At 40.7% G+C, this 18,320-nt stretch overlaps 1 protein-coding gene across 1 annotated transcript in view; it reads left to right on the top strand.

Annotated features, from left to right (window-relative positions):
* THSD7B (thrombospondin type 1 domain containing 7B) overlaps positions 1 to 18,320 on the top strand; it is a 274,844-nt gene that overhangs the window by 175,156 nt on the left and 81,368 nt on the right. The window contains exon 14 of the mRNA XM_086465473.1: positions 15,043 to 15,221. Coding sequence (XP_086321599.1) covers positions 15,043 to 15,221 — 179 coding nt within the window. The remainder of the gene's footprint in view (positions 1 to 15,042; positions 15,222 to 18,320) is intronic.

The following is an 18,320-nucleotide window of genomic DNA, read 5'->3' as shown; positions in this document are numbered from 1 at the left end:
CATGGAGGACCACATGCCAGAGAAGGTGGGTGCCTGAAGGAGGATGTGACCCCGTGGCAAGCCCACATTTGCTCCTGGCTGGACCTGTAGCCCCGTGGAGAGAGGAGCCCATGCTGGAGCAGTCTGTTCCTGAAGGTCTGCACCCCGTGGGAGGGACCCTCGCTGGAGCAGTTTATGAAGAAAAGCAGCCCGTGGGAAGGACTCACGTTGGAGAGGTTCGTGGAGGGCTGTCTCCCGTGGGAGGGACCCTATGCTGGAGCAGGGGAAGAGTGTGAAGAGTCTTCCCCCTGAAGAGGAAGGAGCAGCAAAAATAACATGTGATGAACTGACCACAACCCCCATTCCCCATCCCCCTGCACCGCTCTGGGGGAGGAGGTGGAGAACTTGGTTAAGTTAAGCCCAGGATGAAGGCAGGTGTGAGGGGAAGATGTTTTTAAGATTTGGGTTTATTTCTCATTATCCTACTCTGATTTGATAGGTAATAAACTAATTTTCCCAAGTCAAATCTGTTTTGCCTGGGACGGTAATTGCTGAGTGATCTCCCTGTCCTTATCTCAGCCCATGAGGCTTTTGTTATATTTTCTCTCCCCGTCCAGCTGAGGAGGGGAGTGACAGAGCGGCTTTGGTGGGCACCTGACATCCAGCCAGGGTCAACCCAGCACAATAAACCTGATATTTATGGTGTCTAGAGCTGGGAGCTTTCAAAATGCATTTCTGAAGACATTATTAAATTAGTGATAGAAACAAATCATTATCCAATTAATAATTAGCAGAATGTTATTCAACCATAATAGAGAAGAGCAAATTACAGAAGCATGCAGAATTGCTAAGCCCTGAGAAATTATTCATGACAGGTTTTTTTTAAGCAGCTCAGTTTGTCTTGTTCACAATTAGTATCAGATGACCTTTTAACATTTGCTAGCTGCCCATATTTATGACTAATTAAGCCATTGCCTTGTATATTGAATGTCAATCACTGTGATACCTAGGCATTGTTCTTGCTTTATGTGCGGGTAAGTGTGTTCCTCTTATTTCTTTCTTTGTTTCCTGCTCTTTTCCCTTTGCAGGACAGTGCTTTTCCTTCCTTTCCCTTGAACCAGGACAGACAGAAGTGAGAAGTTGTAAGACTTAGACCTCAATTCTTTGCTGGGGCCTTTTGAAGAACTTTTATAAAATGTAGAAAGACAGATGTAAGGATGCAAACTTTGCCTTAGAAGTAGATTTAAGTTTGTCCCAGACTTAATAATGCAATGAATAGAAGGTATAGGATAATAAAACTGGTATAGAATAGAATAGAATAGGTCAGTTTGAAGCTTTTTTAGAGAGCAAACTCTGGGCTCTTGCCTTCTCACAGCAATGATTTTCACTTTCCCTGGCTGAAACCTGGCTTTGAATTTACCACTTCAGTAGGGTTTAGTTCACTCATGTCAATGTGACTTATTATGTGAGTGTATCATAGTTATCAAATGAATGTACTGTGAATTTGAGTCTAATGTAGAAATTAATCACTGCTCGGAGGGCTTCACGGTCTGAGGCCCTGATCTTACACTGAGTTTTGTGAGCAGTTCTGCATTTGCAACTTGGGAGGGGGGGAAGCAAACCAAAACCCCATTAAAATCTATTCATCTATGTATGTCAGCAGTCTAGACTCCAACTCTCCTAAGCCTGTTATCTGCAAATGTATTAACCCTTTAAGCATACCTTCTCAACAGCAAATGGACTTTCTCCCTATTGGTATAATTACCACATACCTTGTCCCAAGGTCCAAAACCAGTGAAGACAAAAGCATTCCAGCTGTGCCTTATACTAGCTTGCCTGGTGTCTACGGTTTCTTCTGTCAGGACCCGAGACCTGGGCTGGAGGGACCTATGCCCTGACCCAGCACAGCTTGTGTGAATACGCTGGGTCAACTGTAGTGGGTACACAGGTCACACCTTGACTAAGTTGCCTATCCTCACTGCAGTTTAATCTTGGGTTAGCTCATGATCATTAGATATGACAAGCTTAAAAATACAAATCCCAGGCTTTTCTGAATTTTGTTCCTCTCTATACCAAACCTTTTCTCTGATGTCCAGAAAAAACACAGTGTAGCTTGCTTTATAATGACTGGCTTTTGTGGTTAGTCTACTGCTTTATTTATTGGTTTCATCATTTTCCTTGATTGCCTATTCATTAAGCTTAAGAAATAAGTGACCTGTAGTTTCCAAATTGAGCTAATTCTATTTTTTTTTCTGGATTTTGTTCACCGTTCTTTTCCTTCCTTTAATTTGGAAATGCACTTACGAAATTCTGGATAGAGGTATCTGTCTCTAACTACATTACAAAAATGTAATTGATAATTTGCCTCAATTTGTCTTCCCATCAGAAGACTGGCTTATATTGCGTTCAGCTCACCACTAGTCCAGAGGGTTTCCATTCTCTGGCTGGTGTTGGGAGTATCCTCTTTGGACAAAAAATTATCCTCTTAATTGCTGTTCATCCGCTTCTCAACCTGTCATTTGAGTTCTTTGTACTATTTTTGCATTTCCACCTCCTTTATTTTGAATTATTTCATGTAGTTCCTTTGCCTCTCTTTTCTGTGTCCTGTGCCAACAGTTTGTGGGGTTTTTGGGTTTTTTTGTTTTTTTTGTTTTTTTTTTTTTTAATCTTGGAGGAACATAGGGTGCCTCATCTGTTCCAAATCAAAGACTGGAGATTTCTGTGCTCTTGCACAGAGGTTCTGCTTTTGATCCGATGGGCAATTTATGGAAAGCAATTTATGGAAAGCAGGAATTTATGAAGAGTACCTATACTATTCAGATTCTGCTGTGCTCGCAATAACAGGAACCTGGAAGAAAGACACAACAGACAAATAGATCCTGGCTTTAAATCAAACAACGGTTAGCTTCGACCTACAGTCACCTTAAAAAGCTTTAATTATCTCCAAATTTATGAAGGGCACGGCAGGGATGCTCATACACCTCCTTATTCTGAATAGTGTAGTGTTGTGTTGTACGTGGTTTAGTGGTGGGTGGACAAATCAAAGAGGACTGGGGTTGCTCAGAGGTTCCTCGGCACCTGCTGATGCAGGGGTGTCACTTGGTTCCTCCCAGTCAGGTCGATGTAACACTGCTGCTAGCAAGGTCGCTTCTTGAAAATGTCAGCTTTAATCTGAACGGGCTGGTTTAGCAAACAGACGCACGAGGAGGAGTTAAAATTATTTTGGTGGTGTGAAAACTCATAGTTTTTGTGGTTGCTGGAGGGCTGTTCCCTGCTCTGAGGGCAGCGTGTGCCATCAGTGACAGTGCTGCTTCTGCCCTGATCAGCCATATCCCCAACGTTGAGCAATTTAGGACATTATGCAAAGGTCATGGAATTTTAGCTCCTACTGCTGAAAACCAGGTAGTATCAAGTCTCATGAAGTTTGATTTTTCTGAAAGGTCAGTCCAAAGCAGTGCTGTATTTCTACTGGGGGTGTTCCTCTGGGGTTTGCACTCCCTTACATGAAAATCCTGGCCATCAGCTTGACAGACATTGCATGACCTACCTGTGAGTTAACACAAGGACCTGCTCTGAAACCCTGCGGCATGTGAATCCCTGCACTGTCATTTTAGGAGAAAATGAGCTATTTTCAGGTAGCTTTTAATCACTAGATTTTAATAATTGTTCTGCAAAATTATATTTGTGTAGCTCAAAAAAATTATAAGCAGAGCTTAATCGGTTAAAGAAACTGAGCCAAGTCTATCCTGGATTGATAGCGAACTTACCTTACCTACAAGGTAACAACTTGGGGGGAAAAAAAAAAAAGTTGGAAAGGCTACATTGAATAAATGCCTGTTTATTTTTGAAAGTGTGTGTATTCTGGCAATTACTGTGGTATATGTTTTTCCACATCTGGTAAATTTTAATTTGAAGAATGAAATTGTTGCAGAAATCCCTGATTTTGTTTTGAAAATCTTCAGAAATGGAAACTTTTCTGAACAGAAGTTTCACCTGTGTTTTTGAAAACATTCCTAAGTATTTAATTTCATTCTTAGTCTAAATGAAATTGTATACTGAAATTTCTTTTTTTAGCACAAACCATTAATTCCAGAATCCAACTAGTTTTAATTTTAAGTGGTTTCTGTACTTCCATAAGCAGCATCCTACAAACAGCTTATGGATGAGGCCTCATTTCTCGAGGCCTCGTTCTTGACAGCCTCATTTCTTTTACAAGGAAAATGGGCAACCCTGCCTAGGCCGTAGTCTTCCCAGCTCCAGACCCATGTGTGACAACCTCAGGGTGCTGCCTCCTCCGTAAAAGTGTGGGAGTAGTAGGTGGTCTTGGCACTGTTGGTTAATGATAACATGTAGACTCCATGCTCGGACTACCCTACCCTTCTTTTGGCATTTGGGTTTAATTAAAAATGACAATACTGTGTTTCTTTCTGTGGTTTCCCCTATGCCTCTGCAGTATCTCTCTCTGGGGCCTTTTTATTACAGAAAAAAAAAAAAGACTATATGACTTACTAGGACAAAGCTTTTCAAGGACTGCTTGAGGAAAACATTTCAGCTAAAAATTCAACTTATTTTCTGCCTATCCCATCCCCTGGCATGGGAATTAAGGCTGGGTTTGGATCACTGGGAGCTGACAAGTGTTGCCAGCTGCAGACGGGGCTGTCCTACCCTCATGTCCCCACTTCAGGACTCTTCAAAGCCACTGTCACCTTTGGTTTTCTGCTATCTCAAAGCTAAATAGCTTCTAAATTTAGCCCCGAAATCCTGGCTGGGTTCTCCTCTGGACCTCTCTCTGACATTTCTACACAACTCCTTGGGTGTGCAGTGACACTCTTAATTACAGCTGCGGCTGCCAGGGGAGCTGTAAGCACAGAAACAGAGCTCCTAAAGGGCCTGCCCTCCATTTCTTGTTTGACTATAGGATTTTTACATATGGCTGTCATAGCAGTGCTTGAAGAACATTGATTTATTCCCTATCTTTCCCTTTCCTTTTTTTTCCAAAATCTATTCAGCGTAAGAAAATTTGGCCACAGTTCTTCCTTCCTGGATGTTAAAAGACTTATGAAATGAAATTGGATCACAAGACAACTGTTCAGACATTGCTGTTCTCTGTGTTTTTCTGGCAACAGAATCAAAGGTAAACAGCCATCAAAAAAGTTATTTCTGAATGGGTCAAACTGGCCATCAAAGCAGCTTATTTAAAGCGAGGTAAGACTTCCCCTGAGGCGTTAGCACATAGAAATGCACATTCTTCTAGATCTTTATCTTCTTACAGAAAGCAAGCATGTGTCTTATGAGGAAATATTTAGAGGATTAGCTATTTGAGCAGCATTCTCTGTAGGTGCTGCATTTAGTCATAGTGATGTCTGTTGTTACTCCTTGGCTCTAAATATAAACCTTTCTAGCATGTCTTTTTGCCCAGATTTCTTTTACGCTTATTGCTGCATTCCATAAAATGCCCCTTTTGAAGAGGCGGCAGTAGCAGACTACATGAAGGAATGATTTTTTACTAACCTCAAGCAGGCTATCTTGTGTTTGATGATCACCGACAGCCTCCACTTGCCAGACCACCTCTGCCCACCCTTGCTCATGTCCGTGCATTTTATTTCTGTTACTAGACTCAGTCAGTTTTTGTCTTCTTTTTTGACAGGTTGATTAAAGCTCTTCCATGGGAGCTGGGAACGTTTTTAATGTAGAAATAGTAACTCAGTGTAGAAACAGTCTATTGGAAGTTTAGGAGAGCTTTGATAGCAAATTAATGCACTGGGCGATCTACTGCCCTGATTTCTGCAGTAGGCTACAGTAAGAGTATCTCTTTGAAATGTGGCCCGTCTGTTCGGCCTTAATAATGCATTTGTCACAAATACAGCCTGTTAGGAAGCAAGGATCTAATAAAGTGCTACTGTACAAAGGTAGATTTAGAATTAACATTTTCTCTCCCTATGCGTCATTCCATTTAATATGTTATACTGGAAGTATGAAGAAATACCGTTTTAGCCTAAACCTTTTCATGAATTATGTACGCTAGTGTTAAGACCTCTACACTTTTCCTGCTCATGGAGAACTTCATGATCCCTTTGAGGTGTGTAGCTGTACTGGAAGTGACATGTACTCGTGGTAGTCCTCTCATGTCTTACGTGGGTTTTTTTCCAATGTGTTTTAACCTGATTGCCTTTTATACAGCTCTGATGAGCAGGATTTTCAGGCAAGTAAATGGATGACAAATCATTTTTGAGTGGAAACTCAGAGTTTCATATCTTTGCTGCTGGTGGGGAGCCCTCTGGCAGCTGGACATTGTAGGATTTCAGTGAGAGTTAAAGGGTTTCACATCTGACATTCTGAAGATCTTCAGAAGCAACATCATGTGTTTCTGCTTGTATGGAACAAGAGTCCTACAGAAATAAGAATTCTAGTGTTTGCACATATGCCAGTGTCTGAATAAAATTAATTGACTGCCTGAGTAACAATGATTTTGCTGGAGCACTGCATACAGCAATAAAGTTAGCATGACAGGGGGAGATGAGCGCGTAGTGGATATCTTTTAAAGTGCCCGATGTAGTCTGCTTGATCAAAGAGTTTAGGAGACCAACATAGCAAGAGCTGAATTTAGATGATTTGAAGACATGAGCCTGAATTAGGAAACATGGATAAAATTAAACTTCAGCTCGGTCTGCTCTAAGGATTATCATAATGATATTGATGAGTAACTAAGGATTTTTTCCTACCTTAGTCTGTTCCTGGATCTGAGATATACTTTGAAATCTCTCTGTCCTCCAAGGTTTGCAAATGAGGATGGTGTAAATTAAATTACTGAGAGCCTGGTTTGCAAATCCCTTACTACAGACAGAGATTCCCTCTGTGAAAATCTTGTATTCCATTTGTATTTGGTAACATGGAGGAGTGACCATTAAAAATTGTATTATTTAACGAAATTGCATTGTTTTCTGCTTCTGTCTGAATTCATTGAAGTCCTCCAGCAGAGGAGATTGAACTACACAACCAGAGTGCTCAAAGTCACGCTGCAAAATCGAAACAAAAGTCAATCAGGAATTCAGTGCATCAGTACGCTGTGCTGGGGCCTGCTAACATCACAAAAATGTCCTATTTCCATCTCAAGGTTTTCCATCATCTGAATGAGTTGTGCTACTCTCCCCGTGCCTAAGCTGTGGCAAACCAGGACTGTTCCCTTACTTAAAATCCTGTTTCCATCAGATGTTTTTTGTTGTACAGCTTTGTTTGTATCACTGCTTCTGTAGCAAGGTGACCTCTAATAGCAGGAGTGAAACTCCGAGCAGGCTGGACCTTGCAGCAGCTACCTGGCGTTCAGAAAAGTGCTCACAGATCTTCTTAATGCTGGTAATGGTTAGTGGCATCTTTAAAAGAGCGCCAGTATAATTAAAGCGTTGTAGTTAGGTTTCTCATTTAGCGTCGATGATAAGAGAAGGAGTTTGAGGCAGTGTATTGATTTAAATGTATTGATCTGTGAGGTCACTGTGTCACTCGCCGCCCGTGACAGCAGGGAGGGAGGCTGCAGAGGTCGCTGCGGGCTCGGAAGCTTCTCCGTGCCTTTTCAGTGCCTGTGTGACCTGCTCTCGAACAGAGGCCCTTACACTTGGTAATACCTCTTGAGTTTGTAAATTAAAGTACCAGGAACGTACATTTAAAGAAAAAAAAAGGTTTTTTTCATGTTATGTGCCTTCTTGGTAATATTAATTGCATATGGATCTAATTGCTTTGTATTCCTTTCTTCTGCTGAGTCATCTGGTGGTTTATTTTGTCTGAAATAAGAGCAATATTATAATGCACAATACTTGCTAATTATCAGGATATGAGGAAATGCATCAACGTTTCCCATTCTCTAAAATGGAAACAGTTGCATTGGTGTCTGAGGGAAGTTGTTTAAATGAGGCTTGTCTGTGTCTTGGGGTTGCAGCTTGGCAGCTGAAATGAGGTGGCATATTGTGTTGACAGTGCCTAACATCGTGTCTTTAGAAACTGGCAGAAGGATGCTCTCCGTAGAGGGCCCCAAACTCTGAAATCGAGTTTCTTAGTGTGTTCCAGCAGAGCCTGAAACCATTGACCTTCAGGCCATATATGATTTACTGACAGGGGCAGATTTTTTTGGTGACATTTGGCGTCAGCTTTCTCCCAGTGATGAACCCTTGACTCTGGAAGGTGCTTCCTGCCTGGTCCAAATTGCCCAAGTCTGTATTGATTTTTAGAGCACTCTGCAATGCCCATCTATTTTCAGAGCTACTGTGCAATTGGGCCTCTGAGAGAAGTCAGATGTAGGAGAAAGGGGAATTTGTCTGTGGACAATTTAATTTTGTCTTCGTGATGTGCTGCGGAAGTGTATTCAGCCTTTAAAAAAAGCCTTGGTTTATTATATAAATCTCATAATAATAATAATAATAATAATAATAATAATAAATAAACACACCTCAGGTTTGTTTTAAAAATCTGCTTTTGCTATGAATTCAGTAGCCTGAAGAACATGTATGCTAAATAATTCACAATAAAGTACGGTAGGATGAATTTCTTTCCTGATATACAGAGGCTGACGACACTGATAAAGAAAATAAAAAGCTACTCAGTTTTGTTTAGACAAAGCAGGTGATTTTCCCAGTGGCAGGATGATGAGCAAAGTATATAAAAAAACGCAGCTGAGCTACTACCCTAACTTGTTTTGATCCTAGTGGATGATTTTTTTATTTGAGTAAGGACTTCCTTAAGACGTCAGGGCTCCCAAGCAGCCAGCCCAGCCCTTCACTGCAGGGATGCATCCCCAGGAGGAGAGAGAATCATTTCCACAGCTGGTTTTGGAGCCCAGACAGATTTGTGCAGTGGATTTCTGCCTGTCTACATCGAAAGTTCCCTGCGAGATGAATGTACACTGTGAAGTCCTATTTATTTGCCCTATTTATTAGCACTCAGAAGGCAGCAGATGAGTCTGTCTTCTCCGGAAGAGTTCTCAGCTTGTTCTGCAATCTGTTACAAGGAATGTGCTAATTAATGGAGATTTCCTTATTTAGTTAAAAGATTAAATATATTAACTGTTATGGTTTGTATGTAACTCAAAGTGTAAGCTTGCAAATTCTTTAAGGAAGAAAATTGTAATACAAAATCAAAAGAAATTAGGAATCATAATGCAAAGTCAGCATCAACCCAACTGCCTCATCAGGATTTATAGAGACTGTGAAATTGAGCAATAAAACCAACCTTTGGATGAATTTCAATAACAATAATGTTGAGTTAAACTTAGCAGTGTTTTTTTACAAGTCCTCTCTGGTCTATTTAAAATCTATAATCAGTCTGCTATGAGATAACGAGAACATGTGCCTCTTTGTTGAGAAGAGCAAGTGCGAATAAATTAGCTAAGGGTCCATTATTTGAGCTTTGCAAAATATTTGATGTGAAAGTTATTTTTGCTGGGATTTTTGGTTGTGCATTTACTGAGTGTATTCATTAGATTATCTCTTAAATTTTCCAGCTAGCAAACTAATAGTGCATAAAATCTCTCAAATCCTTGTGTATTAGGAAAAAAAAAAAAAGATTAAACATTTGTTCCATGGCAATTACGTCCTTTTCAGATGCAACTAAAGTTGTTAGCAACTTTAAGACTCACAGACTTGTTCTGCTTAGTTTCCTTCAGTTAATAATGTTCTCCCTGGAAGCAGGATTTAAATATTTGGACCTGGATTGTTTAGGACAAGGTGCTCCCCTTACAGCTGACAAGCTTCTGGACCTTTCGGTCATGCCGTGTAGCCCACGGCTGGTGGCTGCCTTGTCTGTGGCACATTGGGAAAGCCTCAACCATAGAGCTATCATCAGCTGGTGGAGTTAGTCTCTTAACTGCAGTCTGTACTCGATACTGATTTTTAACCCGAGTTAAAACATGACATTTGCTTTGTAGGAGATCCCAAAGCTTCAGCTGAGCAGAATCTGGCCCACTGAATGCCATGGTCCATCAGGTCTCCCTTATAAAGCCTTTAGCTATTAGACTTTTAGCACCACATGGATTTACTAGTGTTATTCTACATATTTCACAGTCAGTAACCAAATGAATGTAAATATTAATTGCAAAATGAATCAATTTTTTTTCTCTGGCTTTGGTCTGTGTAATTAGAAACATTTCTTCTGTGCCGCTGTCCACTCTGCTGCCTCCTTGTTTGCTAAAGGGTGATCTTTTTTATCCTGTATACTCCAAGGGAAATGACTGGTGTTATTAGCAGTGGCAGTGGCTGTGATGCACAAAATTGTCCCTCTCATAGTAATGACCTTGAGTTTTGTGAAGCACCTCAAGGTTTACTAACAAGGGTAGAACCACTAGAAGTTTGTTAATTGAAATGATGAAATATGTTAGAGAGGATACAAATGAGTTTAAAGCCAATTCAATTAGAAGTGCATCTGTTTCCAAAGCTGCTGGGGAAGTGTTGTTTATTTTTGAATCACTTTTAAGTCAGCCTCTTGGAATCCTGTTGGCACTGTTGTTTAATGCTGTGTGCAGACCTTACACCCGCAGCAAATTCATCATTTGGAAGTGCAACAGTCAGGTGGATGCCAATGTCTTACATTAGCTTGTAGACCTACTAATTGCCTGCTTCTCCCCCCACGATCCATTTGCGAATATAGATGGGAACATGGAAGGACACTGCAGCCCCTTTCTGGCTGTGCCTGGTGTGATATGTACAGTGTCTTGTGTAGGTGGGAAAGACTTTGTGCTACTGCAAAACTCCCCCGCCCCGCGCTGCAGTCCAGTCCACGGCCTCTCTGTGCATCTGCACTGCTGGCGCCCACCAGCCCATCATCCAGCTGCCTCTTGTTGCCTCGGCTCTTTTGAGTTGCGCAGCAAAAATGAGACAATAACACTCTTTACACCACGTGTTTGAGCCTTAACCTCTGACACCCGCCAGACCATCATCCTCACTTTATTCATCTGCCTGCTATTGCTTTGTCTCTTGGGCTGCACAGAAGAAATGAGACGAGTAATGGTTGCTATGTCATGTGTTTGAGCCTTCCCAGTACATCCTGTGTAATCTGTGGGTGCTTTGTTCATTGTAGACACTTTAGGGGAGGGACTCCATTTGTGGCTTGTAGAGCAACAAGCACATTGTTCTTAATGAATAAATAATAGTAAAATGAGCTGTGCAGCCTAGGTAAATGCATTCTTTCATCCCATTACGTTGGCAGTGTCTCAGTAGTAAAACAATAGCACTTAAACATAGGAAAGGCTTATTTGATCGTCCAGCTCAATTTTTCCTACCAATTTAGGACTATTCCCAGTGGTATGTTTCGAAGTGCCTACTTGATTATCCCATGCACTGGTGTTTCTGTTGCTACCTGCTGCGACTTCTGTGTGTGCAGCTTCAGCTCTGTGGCATTCGGGAGCCTGCTGTTGGTTCTGGTAGGACAGAGGCTCTTGTCTGTTGTTTCTAAATTAAATGACCTCTATTTTAACAATATTTAAGATTTTGAGGAAGAAAAACAAAAAAAGAGGTTAGTGGAAGCTTCAAGAAATAATATAAGAACACATGGAAAGCAGGCTGAGCAGGTTTGGGAAGAAGAGGACATCTTTTTCCATAGAAGGTCTTGGAAACTCAACGAATTTTTGGTACCAGGTTCTGCAGAGGAAAGAAAAGTGGGGAACATGATGGATGAGGGAGATGTTTAAGGATGACACTGTCAAAACCAGCTGCATAAACTCAACCTTGAGTTAGTCTCCCCAAGCTGAGTGACAGTAACTCAGAAATGTGTTTATGTTGTTTCTTTTATTCATATTCTGTTATGGTAAGAAGTATTTCTCTGAATAATGGCCTGAATGTAGAATTCTTCATTAACAAGTTGTTTTAATAGCATATCTCCCTTCTTACTTTTTTTTTTTTTTTTGGTTTTATATTATGCACCGTGTCAATGCTACAAGTTTTCTACAAATGCCAAGACTAGGCTTATTGAAACTGAAAGTCTTTTCAGCCCTCTGACAATGTCAAGCCATTGCTTGGCTCCTACAGAGAAAAACAAATATCCAGTTCTCTTAGGCAATGGATGAGCTGAGTACAATGCTATATACTAGTTGTTCATTAAAAGATAGCCATAAAGGCATTCTGTATCTGAGCAGAGAGGATACATCACATAAAGATTTTTGGAGGAAGATTTTTGTGGAATGAAATCTTTGAGCCATGAATATCTCGGTATAGGATTAACCTCAGGTGATTGATAGAAGTAATGGCAGCCTGTGAGAAGAGCTTGAAAGAAAGTTATGTTCCCATTTTGATTCTGCAGCATTGTTCAATATGGAGAATTGTCTTCCTCTTGGCAGTATTGTAATTTAATGCTGTATTAGCTGGCCATTATTTGTTTGTACTTAACATAATTTAGAAATATGGGTGAAGAAGCTCAAAAAGTAACGAGGTGGCCTCTTAGCAACAGAACGCCTTTACAAATTCTGTGGTTCGCTGAGGGATCCCCACAGCACTTCCTGAGGATGAAATACAATACGTTTCTTTAGTTTTGTTTATTATAACTTTTACTTCCTCTGTTTTATATTTCTTTTTTTGTATTATATTTCTTTTTATTATGGAGGTAGGTCTTGAACTGCCAGAAGCCTTAGCCCATTTTGCCTTCACTGATAAGTTGATAACCCCTCTGTCTAATCCTACTTTGAAACAAGGCACTTTCTTTGTTTCAGTTGAGAGTTAATTACCTAGGCTGTCACACAGCCCAAGGAGAAATGATATTTCATACAGTGGTGGAACAGAACTCTTTGGAGAACTGCCTAAGAAATGCTTCTCATAAATCTATCATGAGAAAATTTCTTTTACTTATCATAATGTATTATAAATTGCTTTGAGTGGCAACCTAAGCAGGTGGAATAGAATATTGGTGGGATATTTGGGAGTTGCATTTGGGGAAAAAAAAAAAAAAAGCGAGTCTATTTCGGAAGTATTTGTATATGTGTGTGCATGGGTGTAATCTCACCTAGATGAGAATACAAAGCGTGCAAAGTTGAAGTATCTCAAACATGCGAACACCAGTGTAATGGACTGGGTCAGAAATAATTAAGTTACCAAATTGCAGTGGCTTTGATGCTGCAAATGAAAAGGCAGCACAACACAGGGAGATAAGGGGTAGCAAAGAAAACCAGAGCTCACCGTACGGGGAGAGGACTGCAGCTTTAGGGAAGAGTTACAACGTGAGTTACTGGGGAGATGATTGCAGCTGTCGAGCTACGGGGTGACCGCTATAAAGGAAGAGGGCACAGTACCATCGCAAAGGAAGAAGAGAGAAGAAATAGAGCATCATTGAACTGAAGGAAGGAACTACTGTTGTTTCTAGCATTTTTTAAGGCACTGTTAGCAAAAACAACATCAGTATTTCTTGTACTTCTAGAATGAGGATATTTTCCGGTGGGGGATGCCTAAATAAGTCTGAAACCTTTCTTGGTAGTTTCAGCATGGAGACCGTGAGGGAGGCAGCATATTGCTGCTGTGGGTCGGTGCTCAGGATGTAACGCAGTCCTGGTTTGGAGTCAGCAGCAGGCCCAGGCATGGCAGCGCCCATAAATCCGACTCCAGGCCCGAATAATCTCCGTGCCTCAGACTCGGTGTTTCCCAGTTGTTTGGGGCTCTTGTCTGGGGATTTTGGAGGGCAGCTGCTCCTGCGTTAGGTTTTTATGGGTTTTGTTATTTTTCTTTTTTTTTTTTTTCCTCCCTGCTGCAATGGCTGTCACCTTGATGGAGTGGGGAAACCCTTCATAAAAGAGTAATTGAATGAACTAATTTGGTATTCTGTAGGTAAGGAATATAGAGGGAGTGTTAGTGCGATGAAAACTGAACAGAAAGGGCATAAAAATGAGAAACATCAGAAAAAACGGTAGGGATGAAATTCAGTTATTTCTGTGGCCATCATTGCCAGAGCTGTCAGAGGGTGGAAGCCGCCTGTAATAAAGGCTGATCTTAGCAGCCACTGACTTTCATGGTCTAACATGAAATATATTTTGTTTAAATTAAAATAGTACATACAGACATGACAAGCAGATAATAGAAACTTGAGCAGAACTAATGCAGCATGGTAAGCAGGAAGGTGCAGGAGCTGTTCCACACTGCCAACCTGAGACTCGTGCCAGTGATTCCTCAGAGACCCTGAGGATTTGGCCACCCTTCACTTCCTTTCTGCACACCAGGAGCTCCATGGCCAGTTCAGGGCTCTGCAAAATCTCTCTTCCCGTATGCCAGCTCCTAAACCAGCTGTGGGGCTCTGCCTGTGTGGAGGAACTTTGTTTTTTCCTTGAGAAACCCTGTTGGGTTTTAATTCAGCAAGGTGTTGGTCCAGCAGATGTCTGGTATTTTGATTTTTAAGAGGTGATGATCTTGGGAGGACTTTTATGTCCAGCCAACTTAAAGTGAAAGCAAAGCTTTAAAATGCAATTTATGAAACCCAGAATAGGCAAAACAGTTGGAAAGATGTATAAAAAGAACTACAAGAAAGAAATGGGAAGCGGGTTTCACCTGCTTCTCCCAAGAATGAATCCCACACTGCTCCAGCTGGCAGGCTGCGGGCAGGTCCCTCATGCATCTTGTGGGACCTGCTAAGAGCACAACACTGATGCCTCCACCGCCCTCTGGTTCTGCCTGCTGGGAAGAGAGCCTCTGACTCCCTGCCTGTGCCAGCTCTGGAGATGGCTAGCTTAATACTAGAGTAGAAAACTGGGCTGTGCACTTAGTTTTCCAGAATTTATTATGGCCACAATCTCATAGAGAAGATAGTCACCACCTGTCGGTGACCACCAGCTTCACAACAGATACTTTTGCCAGTGTGTGCTATTTACATCAGTTCACATTTTTATTGCGGCCTTCACTGAACTAAACCGTGTAGAATTTAGTTTTAGTCACTGCTGTTCTTTACAAATAAGCTCATGGTCTCGCGTTGGGAAGGCATTGTCGGTCTGTCAAATGTCTTCTCTTTAAGAAGTTCTCATTTTGAATTGATTACACAGATTGCAGTGACACATCAGAGGATCAGAGTTCATTAGTTGCAGTGATTAAAACCTTTCTTAAATTTTTGGTTTAGGTTACATTGAAGAATCTTGCACGGTCCCTTGCCCGTTTGATTGCAAATTAAGCGATTGGTCCAGTTGGTCCCCTTGCAGCTCTTCTTGTGGACCAGGGGTGAAAGTCCGATACAAGTGGCTTAAGGAGAAACCTTACAATGGAGGTCGTCCCTGCCCAAAGCTGGATCTCAAGAATCAGGTGAGCGGCGCTGAACAGCCAACAGAAATCTCTCTGTGCTTACTGTATCTTTAATTGTGATCAAAAGGTGCTGTGCTGGTGAAGAAATTAAAAATAGGAGTTACTTCTGGGACCACACTTTGTGTCAGATTTTGTAGGCAATCCTTGAACTTCTTGAGGATTGAGGGGGAGATGCTCAATTTAACAGCAGAATTTGACCTGAAACACCGTATTTCTTATATGAAGTAATTTTTATTTCCCAGAGCACAGGAAGCCCTGGACAAATAATCCCACCTGAACAGTGTATAAGCATCACAGAGCTCAGATGTTACGGATATTTTAAAACTTTTTAGTTCTCTCTGAGACTATGGTTGCTGCAGAAACATTTGTTAAATATATATTGCTGTTTTTAGCAACATTTCCCTTCAACACAACGCAAGTTCCCTTAAACATTCATTTCTGTGTATTCAATATTGAAGTATCCCGTCAGAGGAAAAATAATCTCTAAATTGCTACTCTTAAAAAAAGATCAGCATCTACTTAAATGCTACTTAATGCTGTATGCATTTTCTGCAAAACTAGTAGTGATTTCCTACGTTTGCTGATGAATTCTCCATGCTAATTAACACTGATGGAGTGCTATTTAGTTTTGCCTGTCCTTTATTTCAGATAAAATTAATTGATAGGACAGAAACAGTCATGCTGAAGGGAATGTTATGAATATACATATATATATATATATATCAAATTATGTTGCATAGTATGTGTAGGGGGATGTTAGTAGTATTCGCACAAAGATTTATTTGTGTAGTGGCTTTTAGGTGCTAAAGCTGGTGGATCCAGTGCTGTTGCTGCAGCAGTCACGTCCCAGGATGCAGCTCCACTTCTAACACGTGATTCTGAACTTGCCTGATTTTCTTCACTTTTTTTTTTTCCTTTGAGAAACTTGTTAAATACTTTTTTTTTTTTCTTTATTACTATTTGAAATTCATAGGCAATAGCCTAACAGAAGCAGCAGAGACTATGAAAATATAAAACTGCAATAAAGGGTATGTTGTCCATACCTCAGTGCTTTTCTTAATAGATCAGACAGATCACCAAAGAGGCAAAATGAAATCCCACAATAAGTCGTATGGTAACAATGAGCTCTGTTGTAATGAAAAGATACTGGAGTTTGTTACCCATAGACACAGCAGAGTACTTCCATTAAAAGTAAACTTATTGCTATAAAGTGTTGCCTATTCCCACACATGTTAGATTTGCTAATTTCAAAAGCCTTTCAGAAGATATTAAAGGAAAGAAATTGTTTAAACTTGGAAATTATGTCTTTGTACGGTTTATCGGTGCACAGTGCTTGCAAAGGGCCATGGCTGGTATTATAAACCTGGCTGGTGCTTTTTACCTCTTTACTGGCAACATGTCTTTATCTAAAACCCGTGGAATTCATTAGAGGGCTTTCTGTTGCAGGCTCTAGTAGTGGCACCTTAGAATTGTGTTAAAGTCTGGGTTTTTTTAGATATGGTGGGGGTTTTGTTTGTTTGTGTGGTTTTTTTGTTTGGTTTAGGGTTGTGGGGTTTTTTTAAATAGAGGCACTTTTAAATAGAGCACAAGCTATTTCTAGCTGTTTTAGCACACCAATGGATTACCCTCTTCCAATTAATTTCATAGGGTTGGGTAAGACCCTACGTGTTTGGAAGCTTTTAGGGTAAGAAGAAATTGTGCTAATAAGGAAAGTGTGTGTATATGTATGTACACTCAGGATGCGCACACATATACACATACTGTGTGCGTGATTCTGTTCATTGCCTCCCCAAACACTTCTCAGTCCTTTGTGGAGCTCAGAAGGAGTTTTGCTCTGTACCCGCTGGACTTTGACTTCCAGCACAGATTGAGAACCACTGGGGTCCTTAGGCACATTGCGGCATGCACAAGTTGCCCACCCAGATGGTAAACTAAATTAGCTGATTGCACTGCTGTTTAGCGAAGCTGGACACATGTCATTAATCCACTGCAAGGCAGATTGTCTTCTGTTTCCTCTGGTCTGGGCAGTGTTTCAATCCTAGAGCAAAGCTCCATAGACTCTTTATATATAAATATGTGACATCCTAATTATTTTTATATACTCTGGGTTAAATACCTGCGGTAAAACACTTGCTTTTGTTTGGTATCAGACATGAGAAAGCTAAATCACCTTGGTGCTGAGATTTGCTCCATCTTTCACTGCTTCTATGTTATATTGTGTTTTATGTAGTTGACAAAGATGTTAGATAACATAGAACAAATGACAAAATCCTCCAGGTGCCAGTAGATTTCCCTTATTATTTCCTTATTGTTTTCTCCAGTATTTTTAGAGTTGTTTTTAATTATTATTTCTGAGCTTGTTATTGCTTAATCAAATACTTTGGAGAACCCTCAATTTTCCAGTGTCTTACAATTAGAGCCTTCAGTCAGTTTGTGTCTTCTTCTCGTTAAGCCAAATAATCTTTTCACCCTCTTCTTGTGAAGGGTGTTTTCTAGACTTCTTGGCAGACCCCACTATGTCTTTTTTTTTTGATGCTTTTCAGTTATTTGACATAAATTTGACTACAGAGAGAGTTACTTGAAACAGTATTCCAGCAATTCTCTCTTACCGTTTCCCACCATGTCTGGGGCCCTGCCAGTACAGATACTTTAGCAAGCAACTACTTTGGAGACAGGGGCAATTTGCACGATCGAAACAATTTATTTGATGAATATAAGTAATTATTTGAGTCACATAAACCGTTTTGTAAAAGACTGTCCTCCTAGAGTCAGTTCAGTCAATGTAGTGCAGCTTGCTTGTGTATTTATGAAAGAACTTTTTAGCAGAAGCTTAATTTTATATAGAGATAATGACATGTCCTATTACTGCATGATATTCCATGGGTTTTATGCTCTTAATTCCCTGGAGGTTTTGGCTTTTCTGGAATATCTTGAAGCTACTCCATCGGATGTCTTCATCCCCCCCAGCCCGTAGAGCCTCTCAAGCAGTTCACTCCTTTTGCAGTAGATGTGAGAAGTAAACTCAGAGTTAAGGGAATTAATTTGGCTGTTATATATTTCTTCTTCTCATTATAGTTGATGGACTAGGTTGAGCCCTTC

This window comes from Leptosomus discolor, chromosome 5, assembly GCF_034619465.1.
Source record: "Leptosomus discolor isolate bLepDis1 chromosome 5, bLepDis1.hap2, whole genome shotgun sequence".
In the NCBI taxonomy this organism is placed as follows: domain Eukaryota; kingdom Metazoa; phylum Chordata; class Aves; order Leptosomiformes; family Leptosomidae; genus Leptosomus; species Leptosomus discolor.
This window is presented reverse-complemented; position numbering and strand designations above follow the sequence as displayed.